This window comes from Oncorhynchus masou, chromosome 31, assembly GCF_036934945.1.
Source record: "Oncorhynchus masou masou isolate Uvic2021 chromosome 31, UVic_Omas_1.1, whole genome shotgun sequence".
Taxonomy (NCBI): domain Eukaryota; kingdom Metazoa; phylum Chordata; class Actinopteri; order Salmoniformes; family Salmonidae; genus Oncorhynchus; species Oncorhynchus masou.
The window spans coordinates 69,363,065-69,386,084 of NC_088242.1; the positions used below are offsets into that span (position 1 = coordinate 69,363,065).

Here is a 23,020-nt window from a genome sequence, read left to right on the forward strand (position 1 = left end):
AATCATGCTTCACCATCTTGCAGTCTGACGGACAAATCTGGGTTTGGTGGATGCCAGGAGAACACTAACTTCCTGAATGCATAGTACCAACTGTAACGTTTGGTGGAGGAGGAATAATGGTCTGTGGCTGTTTTTCATGGTTCGGGCTAGGCCCCTTAGTTCCAGTGAAGGGACATCTTCACGCTATAGCACACACTAACATTCTAGATGGTTCTGTGCTTCCAACTTTGTGGCAACAGTTTGGGGAAGGCCCTTTCCTGTTTCAGCATGACAATGCCCCTGTGCACAAATTGAGGGCCATACAGAAATGGTTTGTCGAGATCGGTGTGGAAGAACTTGACTGGCCTGCACAGAGCCCTGACCTCAAACCCAACGAACATCATTTGGATGATTTGGAATGCCGACTGCCATCCAGGCCTAATCCTCTAACATCAGTGCCAACCTCACTAATGCTCTTGTGGCAGAACGGAAGCAAGTCCCCTCAGCAAAGTTCCAACGTCTAGTTGAAAGCCTTCCCATGAGAGTGGAGGCTGTTATAGCAGCAAAGGGTGGACAAACTCCATATTATTGTCCCTGATTTTGGAATGAGATGTTCGACAAGCAGCTGTCCATATACTTTTGTTAATGTAGTGTATATACTGTGTGCTTTTAACTGTGTGGATGTATGTAATAGGTATAGTATATGTTGTTTAAGTAGTGTCCTGGTTAAGTATGGGCCACGAGGGCTTTTAGCAACTCACTGTTTGAGTTGTCTGAGGGGAAAATGTTCCACCACTAGTTTTTTAAGTGAACATGTCTGACATTAGCTAGGTCTAAACAATATGACATTATCATCTGGACACTTAAATCCCCATGGAAGGAAAATCCGAGGTTTAAGAAAAAATATGTACCAATGTTACAAAATGATTATGCTTTCTAAATAAATATTACTTTGCCAGAGATACTGTTTGAAGTATCCCAATTTTTGTCAAATGTTAAGTCAGTTCTGTGGTCTTCAGCAGAAACACATTTTGGCTATTCAAATCAGACACATTTCACGAAAATATATTTTAGCAGTCTTGCCCGTCTGTCTCTCTGTATTACACTTGGTGTCTGATGTTATTTCTGAGGAATTGGAGCAGACAATTTGAATAATTATCTGATGGATTGGACATTACTGTGGGGTAGAATAATACTTTTCCCTGTGAACAGAAGTTGCAGAGGAGTACCTATCACTTTCAATCCCTGTAACACCTTTTGCTCAGAGTTTTCTGTGATTCCTAAACTCATAATGCTTTCTTTAAACACATTCAATGGGGAGAGCCTCTGTACAGGTAGCCATTATGCAGATGTGGTGACAGTTAGGATTGAACCCAGGTCGGAATGTATGAATCAGAAGATCCAATCTGCAATGCCTAGAGAACATGCCAATATGGAGAGCTAACTGCTAGTGGAAGGAGGATATGTTGGATTCACATTGACATGACAGGTTTGGCCATGGTTCCTAGTTATAACAATTAATGTTATTCACAATTAATAACACCGTGAACATCCTCCAATACTCTAGATTAGTCCAATGTCTGCCAGTCTCGGGTATTTATTTAGCTAATAACCAGATTGAAGCTCTATAAAACTGTGTGTTGGAATTATAGTGAAGCTCCTGTTTCAAGCCAAGCGTGAGGACAGATATAGATGGAGATGGTAGAAGAGAGATAAATCATGTTTTGGCTCCTTGTCTCCCTCCGCCTCTTCATTTGGCCCGCTGCCTCCATCCCACCATGACTCTGACACATGCCAGCAGTAACAACCTCTCATTAGACATACAGCATAACGGAATGCTTGTTTTACCCGGGAAGAGTTCATTACAGGGATACAATATGCAGATAATGCAAGTCCGCATATAATTTCAGACATATAATGTATTCTAAGGCTCTGTTAGTGTTTTTATGTTTTATTTTATGAGGATGTCCGTTCTAGTCATTACAATTCTATGGTTAGATCATCCCTCTGGCTGCCATCTTTAGACAATCATACAGATGTGGTGATGGATCACTAGGATTAAAGGTTTTGATTGGCGGAAAACCATGCCCAACGAGAGTGTATAAGGCTCTCATAAAGTGAATTTAAGGTCTTTGGAGGAGCTGCATGCAGGACTTAAGGTCTGTTCTTCTCTGGAAACTGGAGACAGTCTGTGATTGTAACACGATACAAAAGGAGATTTTCTAAGCTGATTATTATGAAAGTCAATTGAGTTCGACGGAAAATATCACCAGTGTTGGAAAATAACTGATCGTACACTTGTGGTGAAATGTTCAGAGAAGAGTTATAGGAGAGGAAAGAGGATGAGATGAGTGGAATGGAATGGAATGGAAGAGAGGAGAGAGATAATGATAATATGAACCTTTACAGAAACTAAGATGGAATGTCAATGTCAGAGCTCTGAAGGATCCATATGGATGACCTTGGAAGCTCTGATGACATTCCCAAAATAATTCTGACCTGTAAACGCATTCCTGGAGTGCGTCCATTCGAGAGCATATTTCCACAGATCTAAAGGGCAGATTCTATTGATCTCTATAGTATAGCACCTGTGAACCAGATATAAACTGGGTCCACATCCAGAAAAAAACAACCAGTTAGATTGAATTAGTCCTCTCCTCCACCCTGTTCTCCTGGCTAGCAGATATTATGATAATATTGTGATAGTTCAGCCCCTTAGGGCTACAAACAAAGACTTTAACCACATACCTCTCTCTCCCTGATCTGCCTTCAAGGCATACACATACTAAAGCATTCCCGCTATTCGTGTGTGTGTGTGTGTGTGTGTGTGTGTGTGTGTGTGTGTGTGTGTGTGTGTGTGTGTGTGTGTGTGTGTGTGTGTGTGAGTGTCGGTGTGTGTGTGTGTGTGTGTGTGTGTGTCGGTGTGTGTCGGTGTGTCGGTGTGTCAGTGTGTGTGTCGTTGGGTATGTCGGTGGGTGTAAATGCAGGCAGAGACCATGAGACACATTAAAGCATAGAAGTTTTTCATTCCATTATGATAGGATAAGCCAGCAGGCTTCTACAGAATGTTCTACCAGCCAGAACACGCTACAGCAGAGAGAGAGAGAAAGGCGGGATGGAAGAAGTTCAGGGTTGACTGTGATAGTAGCCTCAAGCCTGTCCCAGTGCCCACTATCTACTCTCTCCTCTCTCTCTCCTGTGTCCTGTGTGTGTGTGTGTGTGTCAAACACACCAAAACAGTTGTGTGTATGTGTGAGTGTCAGTGTGTGTGTGTGTGTGTGTGTGTGTGTCGGTGTGTGTCGGTGTGTCGGTGTCCATTATTATTTGGTGGGTGTAAATGCAGGCAGAGACACATTAAAGCATAGAAGTTTTTCATTCCATTATGATAGGATAAGCCAGCAGGCTTCTACAGAATGTTCTACCAGCCAGAACACGCTACAGCTCCAGTTCAGGGTTGACTGTGATAGTAGCCTCAAGCCTGTCCCAGTGCCCACTATCTACTCTCTCCTCTCCTCTCTCTCCTTTCCTGTGGTTAAGTGAATGTCAGTCACAGAGACACCTCTTCCTTTGGAGAATGTCTTCCTCCATCTCTGTCTGTCTGTCTGTCTGTCTGTCTGTCTGTCTGTCTGTCTGTCTGTCTGTCTGTCTGTCTGTCTGTCTGTCTGTCTGTGTCTGAGTGTCAGTCAGAGCAGCTCCTCTCCCCCAGGCTAGTAATGACTTGGGTGAAATATGAATGTTTCCACTGGACACAAACCGGTTGAATCAACTTTGTTTCAACATATTGTGACTTTGGATCTATGTTTGAAACCTATTTGGATTTGCAAAAAGTCCTCAACCACTAGTGTTTTTATATAATTTCAAACAGAATTGCAAAGATTGAAATTAGGTTAAACTTAAACTGAAATACAATGACTTAACCTGACTAACAGGTTGTTACATCAATTTAATTTCACCGTAATCATCAAAACTATGTATATGTTGAAAACTCTCCACACCATAGTGCAATCCAAGCTCATCACAAATATAAGAACCATGGGACTGGACACCTCCCTCTGCAACTGAATCCTGGACTTCCTGAAGGGCTGCCCCCATGTGGTGAGGGTAGGCAACAACACATCCGCCATGCTGACCCACAGCACTGTGTATCCTCAGGGGTGAGTGCTTAGTGGCCTCCTGTACTCCCAGTTCACCCACGGATGCGTGGTCATGGACACCAAGTTTTCAGATGACACAGCAGTGGTAGGGCTGATCACCAACGACAATGAGACAGCCTATAGGGAGGAGGTCAGAGTCCTGGCAGTGTGGTGCCAGGACAACAACCTATTCCTTAACGTGAGCAAGACAAAGGAGGTGATCATTGGATCTATCATTGTCAAACACACCAAAATAGTTGTGAAGAGGGCACAGTAATGCCTATTCTGACTTAGGAGGCTGAAAATAAGTGAGATCTTCAGATCCTCCAAAAGTTATACAGCTGCGCTATCAAGAGCTGACTGCTTGCATCCCCACTTGGTATGGAAACTGCCTGCCATGCCATCCAGGACCTCTATACCAGGTGGTGTCAGAGGAAGGGTCAAACAATTGTCAGACTCCAGCCACACAAGTCATAGACTTTTCTCTCTAACCCAGTTTCTTATACGCCTACACTTACCCAGATCCCTTAGATTAATCCCCGTTTCACATTTCCTTATTAAAACCTGTTGTTTTTCCCCTTGTCCTGGCAGACAGACTCGTGTCATTGGAGGCCACCCTTACCGTCCATCGGATACTGGATTCCCCCGGGTGCAAGATCCTAGAGCTGGTCCCAGCGCTCCTGGGTTCCTGCCAAAGACATTGGACCCTGACCTCATTCGTAGTTCAGGGCCCTCCACCCCGAGACAGCTGGTAGGAACGTGTTTCCTAGGGGTTGTTCCTGTACCCCCTTGTCAACACCGCACGGCATGGGAGTTTTGTTTATTATATTCTGTGTCAGGATTTGGCCAGGGTTGTTCCGGTTTTTGGTCACTAGATGCCCCCATTGTGCTTTTTGACCTTTTGCTTTCCCTTGATCCCCATTATTATTTGCACCTGTGCCTCGTTTCCCCTGATTGTATTTAAACCCTTAGTTTCCCTCAGTTCTTTGCTCTGTGTTTGTATGTTAGCACCCAGCCCTAGTATTCTGTGTACTCTTGTTGATCCCGGTGGACGCTCTTGTGGAATTCTGTTTTTTGTTCTTGTTTATTTATTTTTTGAGTATCTTTTGAGGCTTTTTATGTTTTTACCTACCACCTTGTGGAATGAGGGCATCTTATTAAAACCTGTTGAATCTTTTTTCTTGGCTTCCCTAATGTTTACACTTAAAGTTTGGATTACCTTGTTCTTGTGGAATTCAGCTGGAATCATTTGAGGTTGTGGAGTTACATGTTTTCCTGAAGGACTGCAGCCATTGTTTTTACTTTCCTTAAGAAGCCAAATACATTCTCAAGATATTTTCTGTGTCTAATTATCATCTTCTGCCATGTTTCTGCGATATTATGGACTAATTTGGAATATTTTTTCTCAGTTGGTTAAACTGGTTAAACTGGTTGAGAACCCAAGAGTGTGCAAAGCTGTCATCAAGGCCTATTTGAAGAATCTCAAATATAAAATATATTTTGATTTGTTTAACACTTTTTTTATTCACTACATAAACATATTTTATTTCATAGTTTTGATGTCTTCATAATTAATCTACAATGTAGAAAATAGTAAAAATAAATAAAAACCTTTGAATGAGTAGGTGATCTAAAACATTTGACTGGTAGTGTATATCTCACACCTGCTGTGCGTAATAGTTGCAACAGTTGCAAGCAGAATGTGGATTAGAGGCTGGCGAATCGGGAGTCAATGCATATAAACGAGGACTATATATAAGAGTATCAAAAACAGACAAATCAAATCAAATCCCCTCCCAAAAAATGTGTCACGTGCACATGGTTAGCAGATGTTAATGCGAGTGTAGCGAAATGCTTGTGCTTCTAGTTCTGACAATGCAGTAATAACCAACGAGTAATCTAACCTAACAATTTCCCAACAGCTATCTACACACAAGTGTAAAGGGATGAAGAATATGTACATAAAGATATATGAATGAGTGATGGTACAGAACGGCGTAGGCAAGATGCAGTAGATGGTATCGAGTACAGTATATACATATGAGATGAGTAATGTAGGGTATGTAAACATTATATAAAGTGGCTAGTGATAAATGTCACATATAAAAGGAAAGAGACAACCGTCTGGGCCTCATTAGAATATCAGAAGCAATAGATTATATGTGACATTTAAATTGTCCATTTTTGATACTCTTATACTATAGTCCTCGTTAATATGCATTCGCAAGTCTCTAATCCACTATCTGTGTCACGCCTTGGTCTTAGTATTTTGTGTTTTAGTTAATTAGTTGGTCAGGCCAGGGCGTGACATGGGTTTATTGTTTGTTGTAATTCTTAGTGTGTTTTTTAGTTATTGGGATTGTGGCTGATTAGGGGTGTGTGTTGCATAGGTTTGGCTGCCTGAGGCGGTTCTCAATCAGAGTCAGGTGATTCTCGGTGTCTCTGATTGGGAACCGTATTTAGGTAGCCTGGGTTTCACTTTGTATTTCGTGGGTGATTGTTCCTGTCTCTGTGTTAGTGTTCACCAGACAGGCTGTATAGGTTTTTCACGTTCTGTTTGTTGTTTTTGTTATTCCATGTATCGTCATTTGTTCTATTAAAAACATGAGTAACCAACACGCTGCATTTCGGTCCGACTCTCTTTCGACAAACGAAGAACGCCGTTACAGAATCACCCACCACACACGGACCGAGCAGCGTGTCAACAGGCAGGAGCAGCCCAAAGAGGAGGAGAGAAAGAGAAATTAAGGATTTCTGGACATGGGAGGAAATCCTTGACGGGAGAGGACCCTGGGCTAAACCAGGGGAGTGTAGCCGCCCAAAGGTGCAGCAGGAGAAGAGGAAACAGGAGCAGCCCAAAGAGGAGTACAGTATGGACTATACGACGTGGGAAGAATAGACAGGTGGGCGGTCGACCCAGAGAGAGTGCCGGAGCCCGCCTGGGATTCGCTGGAGCAGTGCGAAGAGGGCTATAGGAGAATGGAAGGAGAATGGAAGCCCCAAACATTTCTTGGGGGGGGGGCTCAGAGAGGGAGTGGCTGAGTCAGGAGACAGACCTAAGCCAACTCTCCCTGTTTATCGTGAGGAGCCAAGGAGGAGACCAGAACCGGTGTTGGAGGTGAGCGAAGCAGAGACTCTGAAGAAGTTAATGGGGAAATTGGAGGAGTAAGTAATGAGGGAGTTGCTAGCTTGGTGCTTTAGGTATAAGATTCGTCCGACGGAGCGTGTCGGGGATTTAATGGCACCTGAGTCAGCGCTCCATACTAGTCCTGAGGTGCGTGTTAGTCGGCTGGTGAAAAATGTGCCAGCCTCACGCACTAGGCCTCCTGTGTACCTACCTAGCCTTGCACGTCCTGTGCCAGTCCTGCTCTCAGGCTCTCCAGTACACCTTCACGGTCCATTCCATCCTGTGCCACCTTCACACACCAATCCTCCGATGGTAGCTCCCCGCAACAGGCTTCCTGTGCGTGTCCTCTATCCAGTACCACCTCCACACCCCAGCCCTCCGGTAGCAGCTCCCCGCACTAGGCTTCCTGTGCGTGTCCTCGGCCCAATACCACCAGTGCCAGCACCACGCATCAGGCCTTCAGTGCGCCTCGCCTGTTCAGCGCAGCCAGCGCTTTCTCCCTCTCCTGCGCTGTCGGAGTCTCCCGCCTGTTCAGCGTTTCTAGAGCCTTCCTCCTCTACAGCGCTGCCGGAGCCTCCTGCCTGTATGGAGCAGCTAGAGCTGCCAGTCTGCATGGAGCAGCTAGAGCTGCCAGTCTGCATGGAGCAGCCAGAGCTGCCAGTCTGCATGGGGCAACCAGAGCTGTCAGTCTGCTTGGAGCAGCTAGAGCTGCCAGTCTGCATGGAGCAGCTAGAGCTGCCAGTCTGCATGGAGCAGCCAGAGCTGTCAGTCTGCATGTAGCAGCTAGAGCTGCCAGTCTGCATGGAGCAGCCAGAGTTGCCAGTCTGCATGGAGCAGCTAGAGCCGCCAGTCTGCATGGGGCAGCCAGAGCTGTCAGTCTGCTTGGAGCAGCCAGAGTTGCCAGTCTGCATGGAGTTGCCAGTCTGCATGGAGTTGCCAGTCTGCATGGAGTTGCCAGTCTGCAAGGAGCTGCCAGTCTGCAAGGAGCTGCCAGAGCTGTCAATCTGCATGGAGCAGCCAGAGCCGCCAGTCAGCATGGAGCAGCCAGAGCCGCCAGTCAGCATGGAGCAGCCAGAGTTGTCAGTCAGCATGAAGCAGCCAGTCAGCCAAACTCTTCCAGATCTGCCAGTCAGCCAGACTCTTCCAGACAGTCAGCTTCCAGATCTGCCAGTCAGCCAGACTCTTCCAGATCTGCCAGTCAGCCAGACTCTTCCAAATCTGCCAGTCAGCCAGACTCATCCAGTCAGCCAGACTCTTCCAGATCTGCCAGTCAGCCAGACTCTTCCAGATCTGCCAGTCAGCCAGACTCTTCCAGATCTGCCAGTCAGCCAGACTCTTCCAGATCTGCCAGTCAGCCAGACTCTTCCAGATCTGCCAGTCAGCCAGACTCTTCCAGATCTGCCAGTCAACCAGACTCTTCCAGATCTGCCAGGATCTGCCAGATCTGCTAGTCAGCCAGGATCCGCCAGTCGGCCAGGATCTGTCAGATCTGATAGTCAGCCAGGATCCGCCAGTCGGCCAGGATCTGCCAGTCAGCCAGGATCCACCAGTCAGCCAGGATCCGCCAGTCAGCCAGGATCTGCCAGATCTGATAGTCAGCCAGGATCCGCCAGTCAACCAGGATCCGCCGGATTCAACTGCCTGGCTGGGCTTCATCTCAGTACTGGTCTTCTTCTCAGTACTGGGCAATTGGCTGACAGTGAGGGGGAGGGGATGGCCAAGAGAGTGATGGGGGTGGGAGAAACCTCTGGGTTGCTACTGGTTTCCCAAGGCTCTCAACTTCATTTGGGTGGGGACACACCTAACAAGACTCAGGACTGGGTACAGGAGGAGGTGGGGAGTTTTTTTGTTTGGGGACTCAGCCTCCCCAATTTTTTTCCAAACCAGCTGCAACACTGGAGAGGGGGAGGATTGTGGGGGTAGACCCAGGGTGCAGGGCACCCCGGAGCCAAACACTATTCCTGCATCCTGGGATGGTGTGATGGAGGAAGAGGGAGGGATGTTGGGATTACGGTGGTGTTCTCACCGGTAGATATGGAGCAGGGGAGCATCGGGTGAGTCTCCTGTTTTTTTTTCTGTCTGAGTTTAGAATTTGAGTGTATTACATGTTTTATTTTTTCATGGAGTCTAATTTTACTTTTGTTAGTTTAAATGTAAGGGGTTTAAGAGATATTGTTAAGAGGAGGGTGGTTTTTAGTTATTTGGAGGGTGTGGGGTTTGATTTTTGTTTTTTACAGGAGGTTCACCTGAGGGATGGAGGGGATGTTAGTAGATTTAAGAGGGAGTGGGACAAGGGGGAGTCGGTTTGGGGTGTAGGGGGGGGTGCACTCATCGGGGGTAGGGATTTTGTGTGGGCACAGGGAGGTAAAAGTGGAGGATTCTTTTGTGGTAATGCAGGGGAGGGTTATAGGGGTGGATGTCACGATAAGGGATTGTAAATTTAGATTAGTGGTGGTGTATGGGCCACAGGTGGTGGCAGACAGGAAGGAGATGGTGGACTGTCTGACGCCCCTGTGTGTCACAAATAGGAAATTAGTGATTGGGGGGGATTTTAATACAGATTTAGGAAGAGGGGGGATAACAGTGCAGGCGCCATTGCTAGGCTAATGGCTTGCCATGGTCTGGTAGATGGTGGTATGCACACTACTCCGAAAATGGATGGTCCTACATGGCGTAACTCCAGGGGGGGTTGAGCGGAGGCTCGATTATATTTTTGTACCCAAGTCTTTGGGTAAGTTGTCTGGGCGGCTGTTGCCTGTTTTCTTTTCGGATCACGACGGAGTGCTCCTGCAGGTGGGGTCGCCAGTCTGTCTCTTTGGTAAGGGGTACTGGAAGCTAGATCGGGATGTGCTGGAGGAGCAGGCTTTTGTTGACGGGTTTTATGGTTTCTTTACGAGGCTTGAGGGCCTCCGGTCCATGTGCGAGGGGGTGTTAGAGTGGTGGGAATTAGTTAAGGTGAGGATTTGGGCTTTTATAATAGGGTATTGTAAGAGGAAAAAAAGGGAGGAGAGGAGGGAGGTGGATCGTATCCAAAGGTTAATTGAACTCGAATACGAGGCAGGCAACCTCGGCGGGTCATTTGACTGGGAGAGATCCGCAACCCTAAAGGCGCAGCTCAGGGAGTTGCAGGAGCGGAAGGCTCGAGCTTTCCTGGAGCGTGCGCATAGTGGCTTTCTAGAACATAATGAGACTTGTTCTGCTATGTTCTTTAAGTTGGTTAGGGCAAGACAGAGTAGGAAGGTAATGCATGGTGTTAGGGAAGAAAATGGTAGTATAGTTAGAGAACCAGAGGATATGGTCAGGGTGACAACTGATCATTTCCAAGGTTTATTTAAGGAAAGGGAAATAGATGTAGAGCAGGGAAATGTGTTTTTAGAACACTTGTCCAGGCGGTTGCCGGAGGACATTAGAGAAGTGATGGAGGCCCAGATCTCACTAGAAGAGGTTGAGAGCGCTCTTAGGAGGATGGGAAAAGGGAAGGTGCCTGGGATGGATGGGCTGCCGGCTGAGTTTTATCTCAAGTTTTGGGGTATACTTGGACCAGTGGTCCTCGAAGTCTTGAAGGCCATCCTTGAGACGGGGTCCCGGGGGGATCAATGGCTGTTGGTGTGCTGTCACTTTTATATAAGAAGGGGGAAGTAACAGACCTTGGCAACTGGCGGCCATTGACCATGCTGTGTGTAGATTACAAGCTACTTGCAAAGGTTTGGAAGGTTTGCTGATCCCTGGAAGTGGTGGACTGCGTGTTAAGATGACGCAGTACGCCGACGACACTTCCTTGCTGTTGTGCAAGGACTCGTGCCTGACAAGGTCCCTTGCCATCTTTGGGGATTTCACTCGACTCGAGTGTCGGGAGCAGTTCTGGATGTGCCTGGGGGGTTATCTCTCTGTGAGGGGGCCCTTTGGATTCTTGGGGACCATTTTGAGACCTCCGGCTCAGCAACGCTAAACTGGAACATGCGTAACGCAGTGGTACAGAGGAAGCTAGCAATGTGGAAAGCTAGGTATTTGTCTTTTATGGGCAAAGTCCTGGTCCTAAAGGTGGATGTCTTGCCGTCGCTTTTGTATTTGGCATACATCTACCCATTGCCGGCTTGTCTGAGGAGGCCTCTAGTGAGGCTTGTTTTTCAGTTTATGTGGAGTGGCAGGTATGAGTGGGTCGCCAGGGCACGCATGATCTGTCCCATCGGGGAGGGAGGTAGGGGGGTACCACATTTCCCCCTCAAGCTGGACACAATTTTTGTTTCTTTCTTGTTAACGGAGCTTGCTCAGCCAGTGATACACCCGTCCGGTTACCTCCTGCGGGTATTTTTCTTGTATCACGCGAGAAGCATAATGGTGTGGTCTAACACGGGTCCTCGGGCGGAACAGCTGCCGAGGCACTTTGGTCATGCGGCCAAGTGGCTGCGTGCGCACCCTGAGGTTGAAGTTGCCCGAGTAGGTTTAGATCATAGGCACCTGTACGAGGAGGTCAGAAAGGCAGAGAGTCCGGCGCCTGTAGTAGGCTTCTCGGAAGTGGTCTGGGAGGGAGTGCAGGTGCGGGGTCTGGACAACAGGCTCAAGGACCTGAATTGGTTGAGCCTTCATAAGTGTCTGCCGGTACGTTCCATCTTGTACCGGTATAGTTTAGTGCAATCCCCCACCTGTCCAAGATCCTCTTGTGGTAGGGAGGAGACTGTGCGTCATGTCTTTTGGGACTGTGCCTTTGCCGGAGTAGTATGGGCTAGGGCACGGGTGTTGTTAGGTTTGGTAAAGGGGGATTTTGTATTGACGTGGGCCAGGTTAGAGAGAGGTGTAGGGAGAGCGAGAGGGACGGATAGGGACAGGTTTCTGCTCTGGCTTCTCAATGGTCTCTTTAAACGGGGGCTGTGGGAAGCAAGGCTGAACATGGAGAAGACAGGGAGAGATTGGGGGGTGGAAGGGATAGTGAGGAGAGTGGAAGGAGATTTGAGGGGGAGGATGAAGAGGGAGGAGAGGAAGTGGGGGCAGCATGCTGCTCGGGAGAGGTGGAAGGGGGGTTTAGGGCTGGGTGTCATTTAGATTTGTAAGAGGATAGATTAGGGACGGGGAGATAGGGAAAGGTATTTTGTAGGGTGACGGGGAGGGAAGATGCTCCCCTAAGGTTTTGTTTGGGGTTTATGTTTAGTTTAATTTAATTAGTTTAATTAAAAAATACCATTATTTGAGTATGTATGTAAATTATGAGTTGTAAAGAATGAATGGTATTGAAGATAATAAATTATTTTTTATATATAAAAAAACAGGCTGTATAGGTTTTTCACGTTCCGTTTGTTGTTTTTGTTATTCCACGTATCTTCATTTGTTCTATTAAAAACATGAGTAACCAACACGCTGCATTTCAGTCCGACTCTCTGTCGACAAACGAAGAACGCTGTTACAATCTGCTTGTACTTGTTGCGCCTGTTATGCACAGCTTGTGTGACTTAAGTATGTGTCTTCTTCATTTGTTTGTACAGCACGGATGAAGGTATGAGACCAAAACATACGGTATGCGCCGTTCCTTTTTTGTATTATTTCAAGCATGGATTAAATTAATTCTATTGTTTTTGCATCTTGGCCTCCTTGCGTTATACATTGTCATGGTTTGTAGTGTCAGTACTTTCTATTATATTGTCTGTATTTCCCCAGGTTCTAATCTCAGAGGATGTGGGCCATAATGCTGTGTTGATGGAAAATTAGAAGGAAGTAGATGTTATTGCAGAGTACTGGATCAAAGACCAAACTTTGTGGTGGCCCCCATATAAATATGACAAAGTAATAAATGATTGGTCCACACACTCTCTTAAATGAGAGTCATTCCAGCTTCTGAGGATAAAACTGACATTGGGTAAATGGAAGATACATTATACTTAAAAATGCAACAAGTGAAAACTGCTGGTTGTTAAAAATGACTGTGCAATAGTTCGAAACCTCACCCCACCATTCAGAATCAAAACAGCAATGTGAAGATGTCAATCCCCAAAGCCAGTGAAGTGGAGATCTCCAAGAGAAACAGAAAGATAAGTACATTACAATTATTTGTAATGGTTATGTTTTAACACAATTTGACAGTTTGTGTAAATTCAATTTGCTTGGCATGGTTTTCATTCTGTATCTGTTTTTATTCTGTATCTTTTTATTCTGTTGTGTTTAGAATCCCACCACGCGCAACTACTTCCTCCAAGTTCCAGCACGTAAGTATAGTAGCCTGCAATGCTGATTACTCATCAGTCCCTAAACCCTAACCACTGAACAACCGTCTTTTTATTGACTGGGAGGACATTTTACCACGTTACTTTAACTGATCATTTCAAATCTACAAGCGTGTGTGAAGGTAGCCTCAACCCAGACAGAATCACTCAATTTTTCACCATTGTTAGTGTAGTGAAACAAACGTGAAACTGAGCTGACATCCATCTGGATCACCAGGCTAGGGCGTAGGGGCTTGGGAGGTTAACGCCCAAGCCCCTATTCTGTTGTAGAATTTTGGTTTAATGTTTGGTAATGTGTTTAGGTTTACTTTTTAAGTCTTCCACTTAAAAAAAACCATGACAAATGTTTGTAGAGAAAGGCTGGATGGTATTTTACACTTGCATGTTTATTTTCAGGGAAAGGTCTACCCAAGCCCCCATCAAAATTTGCCCTGAAGAACGAGAACCTGTGCCACTGCTACCAATAAGCAAAAGGCTAAAACACAGCACAAGCCACCAAGTAATGCCGGTGAGGACCAATCTTCACAATTTAAGCCAACTCCTTACTCTTGATCATTTTGTCTCAGAATGAGGCATGATGTTGTCCAACCTTTTCTTACAGCGAATTCTCTTTGTCTCTCACATGACTTAACCCTGGAGCATTAGGGCATGGTCTCTTTCTGACTTCTTAATTGTGGAATCCCCCTCACCAAATCGCTGCAAAGGATCAGACCATTTTCCTGTGACAGACGCAAGTATGAAACTCCATTTCAAACTTTGGTTAATAAAAGTTTGGTAAAATTAGATTGTGTTTAGTTTGCCTTACAAATTTGTGTAGAAAGATGCTGGACGTTATGTTACACTTGCATGTGTTATTTTTGTAGGCCAACCCAAGCCCCAACTAAAATCTACTCCGAAACACCAGAAAGCCAGTGCCAGTAAGAAGCAAAAGGCTAAAGCCCCTGCAAGCTACCAAGTATTGGTGGTGAGGGGAAATGGCAAACTAAAACACCACACAAGCCACCAAGTGTGGGGATAGAGAAATGGCAAACTAAAATGCAGCGCAAGCCACCAAGTGATTACAGTGAGAGGATCCTTCACAACTTAAGCCAACTCCTATTTCTCATTCTTGACTGATGTATTTGGGGAAGGCATTCTAATTTTACCAAGAATTGCCATGATGTCCAATATATTCTTGCAGAGAATTTTGAGCTTTCATGCTCCAGGGATGGTCATGTGCAAGACTCTGCTTCTGCCTCTTCAGATGAGAGATTGCAAAGGATCAGACCCTTTTTCTTCGCCAGAAGCAAGTATGACACATTTCTTTTTAAACCATTTTTAATGATATTGAAATTAAGCTGTTTATACTTGGAAGTGAACAAATGTAAAACTACTTTGTTTCAGACTTTCAAGGGGCATATATCTCCTTTGTGAGATGCATGACCTCTTAAAGACAGTCGCCCTAGTCTGGTTGAGGAATTCAATTTCAACCTGAACGAAACGGAGGAAGATTTACTAAAGATGGAAGAGCAGCGAACGGAGAACGATGTTTGAAAATACATGGTGAGAAATGAAATGTTTCAATGGTATGAATTGAATGACATATTGCCATAAAGTACTGGATGTTAAAATCCTGTACATGTGTAATGCATTAGTGTCCTTTTGTAAAATTACATTTATCTCTGATCTGAAATCTGGGGGAAAAGACATCCCGGACTGGGTGTAGAGAGTAATGCACTAGTAAACTGTTACATATTTGTTACAATTTTAAATTAGGTCATGGTGTGTTGCTTGTGAAGAACCTATATTGTGTTTGAGACTGAAAGCAGACAAATGGCCTCATGTCAATGATGAATATGAAAGGAAACAAAGAGAAAGGACCTTTGAGGACTCCAACCTTTGCAGAGTCATTTTAGGTACAGGGGAATCCAAATCATGATATTCTACCACATTTGAATATCTTCTCTAGATAATATTTGTTTCCCCCCTTTACAGCAGATGTGAGTCTTGGTGAATCAAAGAGTACAGAGGCAGGAATACTACAGCCGATGTCAACCTGCCTGAAATATACACCCGACCGCAAGGGGGGCAGTGGGAGGGCCAATGAGTAAGGGGATGAAAATGAAAAGCATGAAAGCCTGTTCCGAAGCCTCTGACAGAAATCCATTTTGGGGCTTTTTTATTTCTGTTTTTGCATTGTAAATCTATTTTGTGATGCAATACATTTTTTATTTCAACCATTCTTGACTTCGACACAGTTTTTACATGGACAAAGGTTTACCCAATGTTGTTCCAAGTTACTGCTCCAATTGTGATACACAGAATGACAATAGCCAACAGTAGTATAAACCCTAAACCTGGAAGATACATTTTGCAGCATGAGTAGAAATGTATCGGGGTGCTTTTCAAAAGCATTCTGGTTGATACAGTTTGTTTTCCTATTCTTGACTCAGGCTATTATCCTTATTTAATGTAAAGAAGCCTACATCACAATGGCAACTACTTCTAAACATCTACTTAACACACTTCATGGATTGGTGTTAATACCCATTGAATTCATGGTGCGATTTGGGAAAATCCGATCATAATGTGTTCTTAACCTCACACCAATATTTAAATGTAGTTGATTATTCCTCAAGTATAATAATCAACTATAGTACCAAAATAAAATAACTGTAGGATGTCTTTTTGAGTGGGTGAATAAAGGTTGAAATCTCAATGATCAACATCTCAACCAAATATTACCCACATTTACACGTTCAAATGACATGGTGTGCCCAGTGGGTTATTACTGTTATTGCTGTGGCGTTTATGATTGAACACATCAGCAAAGCCCAACACACAGCAAGGGTCTCTGTCAATATACCCGCCTATCATGCCCCACTAACCAAACAACTCTGCTCTCTCCCTCCCTGTTGTTCTCCTTTCTCTCTTTTTCTCTCAATTTCTTCACTCGCTCTTCTCTCTTTCCTTCCCTGCCTCCCGGCCTCATCTCTCTCTTCTTAAATTATTCATGAACTTTCTACCTCTCATTTCCTCCTCTCTCCATTCCCTTTCCTTCTCCTGCCTCCATCTATATAATAAGGTAATTCAATGTGAGAATTGATCTAAACCAGCATGGTGATAAGGGAAAATATTGCTGTTAAAGACAAGCCATAGCCAGGCACAGTGAGTACTCATAGCAGGGTGCCATGTGGATATACCACGCTGTTCATTCCTGTTCCATGCCTCTGCCCCTTACACATATACAATTTATTGACCATAAAGATTCCACACGTACTCTCAACCATGGCCGGCACCTTTTTTTTATGTCGAATTATCTGTGTTACTGTTGCTATAGAATTTAAAGTAACTGTGGAGAGAGAAGAGATGTGTTTACTACAAAGTCAGAGCCTCATAATCCCTAAAATATACTATTTAAATAAACAGATGAGAAAACACACACACACACAATGGACACACATGCAAACACACGCACCAGTGCATACACACCACTATACCCTCAGGGGTATTCCCATCTCTCAACCCACCGGTATAACAGTAGAGAAAGCCACATTGTGGAATGCCAACCACTGTGGTCTGAGGAAATAAACAATCCTCTATTCAACAGCAAGAAGAACACACAAAAAAACACTCTATCATGCACCCAAGACAGTCAGGGAGAAAACACACACTTCACTAAACAAACTTCACTATGCCATATCTGAGGTTAAAAACTCTGACATTGAGTCATCTTTATACTCATTGACAGTTTCTCACAGCAGAGACTGTGTACGTCTTAGATAACAGTAGATAACGATACTCTACACCAGTCAAAAGTTTGGACACACCTACTCATTCAAGGGTTTTTCTTTATTTGGACTATATCCTACATTGTAGAATAATAGTGAAGACATCAAAACTATGAAATAACACATATGGAATCATGTAGTAACTAAAAAAGTGTTAAACAAATAAAAATACATTTCATATTTGGGATTATTTAAAGTAGACACCCTTTGCCTTGATGACAGCATTGCACACTCTTGGCATTCTCTCAACCAGCTTCATGAGGTAGTCACCTGGAATGCATTTAAAATAACAGGTGTGCCTTGTTAAAGGTTCATTTGTGGAATTTCTTTCCTTCCTAATGATTGAGCCAATCAGTTCTGTTGTGACAAGGTAGGGGTGGTATACAGAAGATAGCCCTATTTGTTAAAAGACCATAGACCGTCTATATTATGGCAAGAACAGCTCAAATAAGCAAAGAGAAACGAAAGTCCATCATTACTTTAAGACATGAAGGTCAGTCAATGAGGAACATTTCAAGATTTTTTAAAGTTACTTCAAGTGCAGTCGCGAAAACCATCAACCGCTATGATAAAACTGGCTCTCATGAGGACCGCCACAGGAAAGGAAGACACAGAGTTACCTCTGCTGCAGAGGATAAGTTTATTAGAGTTACCAGCCTCAGAAATTGCAGGCCCAAAAAATACTTCACAACAGACACATCTCAACATTAACTGTTCAGAGGAGACTGCGTGAACCAGGCCTTCATGGTCGAATGGCGTCAAAGAAACCACTACTAAAGGACACCAATAATAAGAAAAGACTTGCTTGGGCCAAGAAACACGAGCAATGGACATTAGACTGGTGGAAATTTCTCCTTTGGTCTGATGAGTCCAGATTTGAGCTTTTTGGTTCTAACCGCTGTATCTTTGTGAGATGCGTAGTAGGTGAAAGGATGATCTCTGCATGTGTGGTTCCCACTGTGAAGCATGGAGGAGGAGGTGTGATGGTGTAAGGGTGCTTTGCTGGTGACACTGTCAGTGATTTATTTTGAATTCAAGGCACACTTAACCATCATGGCTACCATAGCATTCTGCAGCGATATGCCATCCCAACATGTTTGCACATTGTGGGACGATCATTTGTTTTTCAACAGGGCAATGACCCAACACACCTCCAGTTGTGTAAGGGCTATTTGACCAAGAAGGAGAGTGATGGAGTGCAGCATCAGATGATCTGGCCTCCACAATCACCCAACCTCAACCCAATTGAGAAGGTTTGAGATGAGTTGGACTGCAGAGTGAAATAAAAGAAGCCAACAAGTGCTCAGCATATGTGGGAACTCCTTCAAGACTGTCAGAAAAGCATTCCAGGTGAAACTGGTTGAGAGAAAGCCAAGAGTGTGCAAAGCTGTCATCAAGGCAAAGGGTGGCTACTTTGAAGAATCTCAAATATAAAATATATTTTGATTTGTTTAACAGTTTTTTGGTTACTACATGATTCCATGTGTTTTTTCATAGTTTTGATGTCTTCACTATTATTCTATAATGTAGTAAATAGTAAAAATAAAGAAAAGCCCTTGAATGAGTAGGTGTGTCAAAACCTTTGACTGTTACTGTATAGGGGCACACACGAGCAATTGAGGAGAGCATGACCTTATTTCTGCAGGTTGCACAATGTTTTCCAACTCTCTATAATTTGTTCCAATCAATATGCACTATTGATCAGCTCGTCCCCACGGCAAATGGATGTCATGGAGCAATTGGAAAATGACTCTGTCGGAAAGTTCAGGGGTTGTGTAGAGGTGTCTACATGTCATATTTTCACTGACACACCTGTCTGATTCTCAATGTACTATAACGTAGCTGGAACAAGAATGTTTGTTTCCATAAAGCATGCTTTGACTAGTTAGGGCTTTAGTGTACATTGCATGGATATGTCATTAATGCTGATGCTTAGCCAATGTCTACACTCACTCCAGTGCCTGATGCCTACCTTTATGGGAGAGTCGTATCCTGGGGTAGACACTCTGGGCTGAGTGTGCTGAGCTCCACAGGAAAAAACACATCATCAGAAACACACTCCTCACACACTCCATCCTGATACACATACACACAATCAGTCACACACACAATCAGTCACACACACACACGGTCACTAAGCAGGGAGTAAGCCAATCCAGAGTGAATCAACTCTTAAGTCCAAGGGAAGAGTAGGAAATATCCAACCGGGGGAGTCCAGGTTCTATGACCAGGGTCTGTTATATTGAATCAGATATGCAGTATCATCCTCCAACTATCCTCTGTATGAAAAGGCAGTAATCCAGTCTCTGACCACAGGTAACTCACAATCCACTGTGTCCTTCAACTGCACTCCTAAAGCCTGTACTGTTCTGTAGGGACTACTGCAGTCTTGTGTCACTTTTTATGAGGGAAGATCCTATACGACTACTAGTTTCTGAATGAGAGGGTGTGAGGAATGCAGCTCTTAAAAGCAACTGTTTCTGGCGAGGGAGAGAGCACTCCAGCTGTTACAGTCACGGCTGCATGACCACTGCTGTTCTCCATCTGTCTGTCCGACTCTGTTTGTCTGTACAGTACCTCTTGTCCTTCTTGTGATAGGAATGTTGTATCTTCTTTCTGTCTGAGCAAATGAAGGAAAACGTATACTGCTGCTAATCCTTCCAAAGTCTTGCCGTAAATTTTGTCCTTCTGTCTAAGGCAGCGCTGCGATATCCTCAGCTGGATTTCTTTCAGGATCCAACGGAGGCAGTGTCTTTCTGGCTGCTTGCCCAGGAGACGCAGTAGAGGCAGAGAGGAAAGGGAGACTCGTGCCGGACGTGTGGTCTCTGCTCTGTTCTATGTTCTCTCTCTCTTTCTCGTGTTCTCTCTTTCGTTCTCTCTCGCTCTCCTCGCTGAACAGGCAGGGGTTATCCAAACAACTGTTCTTGCTAGTGTGAACTGTTTCCACTGCTCAGAACAGAGGATACATACCAGAATGTGTGTGTGTGTGTCAATCATTCCTTCTACTGCTCATGGCTGACTTTTGACCCCGGCTAATGAGAAGAAATATCTCTCTAGCATTAGCTACCCCCCCCTCTCTCTCTCTCTGACAGCTGAAGTGCAGTCTGCTGTGTGTCTCTAAGGGTCAGCCTCTCCCCCACACACTCCAAGGAATACTGCCCTTCTCCACTCCGCAGAGCGACACACAGCGCTGCCGTCCACCTCTCTCTTCCTCTCTTCCCTCTCTCCCTGTCCTCCTCCACTCCTTACTCAATCCTCTACCTCCCTTTTCCTGCAGCATTAACATGGACCAGAGACTAAGTTTATCCAGCCTTTTAAGTTTCTCCCTTTTATTTTCTCTCCCTTTCTTTTGTCCTCTATGTCCCCTATTTCTCACTCTTCATTTTCTTGATATAAAAAATTGTACTCTCACTTGCCACTTTCCTTCTCTCCTGCTGTCTCCATTGAATCTCTTGTATTTCCCTTCCTCTCTCATTCCCTACTTTTCTCTCTCCCTTCTCCCCCTCTTCTCTCTCATCTGTCTGAGCCCCTGTTATTAGTGTATATTCTTCTCCAGAATATCCTGCTGTTAGTCTGTTCTTTCTCCAGTGTGTGTGTGTGTGTGTGTGTGTGTGTGTGTGTAACAGATATTGTCAACACTCCTTAGTATGTTTATAAAACTGTAACATTGAACAAAGCTATAGCTCTTTGGAGTCCACTTTCCTTCAGGTCTTTTTCTCTCTTTCCATTTTCTTCAAAGAGACATTCATTTCTCTGATTCTGATTATCTTCAGTCACATGGACGGAATAGAATGCCCATCTATTTTAAACGTTCCGGTTATTGTGCTCACTGCAGTTTGTGCATGTGATGAAAGTTATGTGTGTGTGTGTTTGTGTGTTAAGAACAAATTCTTATTTACAATGACGGCCTGGCAAGAGGCAAAATGCCTCCTGTGGGGCAGGGGGTGGGGATTAAAAGAAGACCAGACGAACAACATACAGTAGACAGAACAGACTTGGCAACAGCACAGATACATCAAATCAAAAATCGAATCAAATTGTATTTGTCACATACTTTATAAACAACAGGTGTAGGTTAACAGTGAAATGCATACGGGCCTTTCCCAAAAATGCAGAGAGACAAAAAAGAGAAACAATAGAAAAGTAATAGCATGCAATAATACAAGTAATAATAAATACACAATCAGTAACAATAACTTGGCTAATTGAGGTAGATATGTAGATGTAGGTAGGGATAAAGTGAATAGTCAACGGGACAGATAATAACCAATAGCAGCAGCGTATGTGATGAGTCAAAAAAGGGGCTGTGCAGATAGGTATTTGGTTGACTATTTAACTATCTGGACTAACTATTTAGCAGTATTATGGCTTGGGGGTAAAAGCTGTTCAGCTGACACACATTGGGAACAAAGCACAACAAGACAAGAGGGACACCACCACACTACATGAAGGGAGACCTACAGCAACAACACAACATGGCACAAGCATTAACAAGGGCAGACAACAGCACAAGGGACAAAGTAGGAAGAAACAGAGCACATTATGACAAGAAGGTATATCATATAACGCTACATAATTGGAGACCCACTGCAACAATGCAAAACATGGCAGACCACAATAACAGAGACATAGCACTACTGAACAGACAAATCAACGAGGAAGCAACAACAATAGCAGTGCAGACAGACAGAAAACAGACACCACAGTCAGAAGCCTACGTTATTGTTTCACATAACAGCTACAAAATAACTCCAACAAAATAACAGTATCGAATGTCAGTGAAAATGTCCATGACTGAGTCCTTAAAAGCTGAGTCAGAAAAACTTTCCAGTTTAATTGTTTTTTGTATATTGTTCCAGGCTCTAGCTGCTGTGTGTGTATGTGTGTGTGTGCGTCATTATTATTATCATTAATAATAATGACAACATTATTATTATTCTCTAGCTATTATTCTCTAGCTGTTGCCATTTAGATGACATCTGATACTGCTCAGGCTTAGCAGAGTATAAAGTTGTAATATGATGTTTCTCTGATGTTGGAAAATTGTTTGTGACCTCATGATTAGTGCTGTTGCGTGACCGTATTACCGCCACACAGGCAGTCATGAGTCATGATTAGTGCTGTTGCGTGACCGTATTACTGCCACACAGTCATGAGTCATGATTAGTGCTGTTGCGTGACCGTATTACCCCCACACAGGCGGTCATGAGTCATGATTAGTGCTGTTGCGTGACCGTATTACCGCCACACAGGCAGTCATGAGTCATGATTAGTTCTGTTGCGTGACCGTATTACCCCCACACAGGCAGTCATGAGTCATGATTAGTTCTGTTGCGTGACCGTATTACCCCCACACAGGCAGTCATGAGTCATGATTAGTGCTGTTGCGTGACCGTATTACCGCCACACAGGCAGTCATGAGTCATGATTAGTGCTGTTGCGTGACTGTATTACCCCCACACAGGCAGTCATGAGTCATGATTAGTGCTGTTGCGTGACCGTACTGCCACACAGTCATGAGTCACCGCCACACAGGCGGTCATGAGTCATGATTAGTGCTGTTGCGTGACCGTATTACCGCCACACAGGCAGTCATGAGTCATGATTAGTGCTGTTGCGTGACCGTATTACCGCCACACAGGCAGTCATGAGTCATGATTAGTGCTGTTGCGTGACTGTATTACCCCCACACAGACAGTCATGAGTCATGATTAGTGCTGTTGCGTGACCGTATTACCGCCACACAGGCAGTCATGAGTCATGATTAGTTCTGTGGCGTGACTGTATTACCGCCACACA

General features: G+C 44.5%; 1 protein-coding gene and 1 long non-coding RNA gene across 2 annotated transcripts in view; one reads left to right on the forward strand and one right to left on the reverse strand.

Annotated features, from left to right (window-relative positions):
- Positions 1 to 20,230, reverse strand: part of LOC135524346 (semaphorin-3E-like) — a 58,098-nt gene extending 37,868 nt beyond the window's left edge. The window contains exon 1 of the mRNA XM_064951801.1: positions 19,194 to 20,230. Within this exon, the coding sequence (XP_064807873.1) occupies positions 19,194 to 19,308 (115 nt within the window). The 5' untranslated portion in view covers positions 19,309 to 20,230. The remainder of the gene's footprint in view (positions 1 to 19,193) is intronic.
- LOC135525269 (uncharacterized) lies at positions 13,872 to 15,506 on the forward strand. The gene is made up of 5 exons (XR_010453109.1): positions 13,872 to 13,959; positions 14,053 to 14,185; positions 14,315 to 14,740; positions 14,835 to 14,993; positions 15,426 to 15,506. It is a non-coding gene; the product is annotated as an uncharacterized LOC135525269 (long non-coding RNA).
- Positions 20,231 to 23,020: the final 2,790 nt, after the last annotated feature.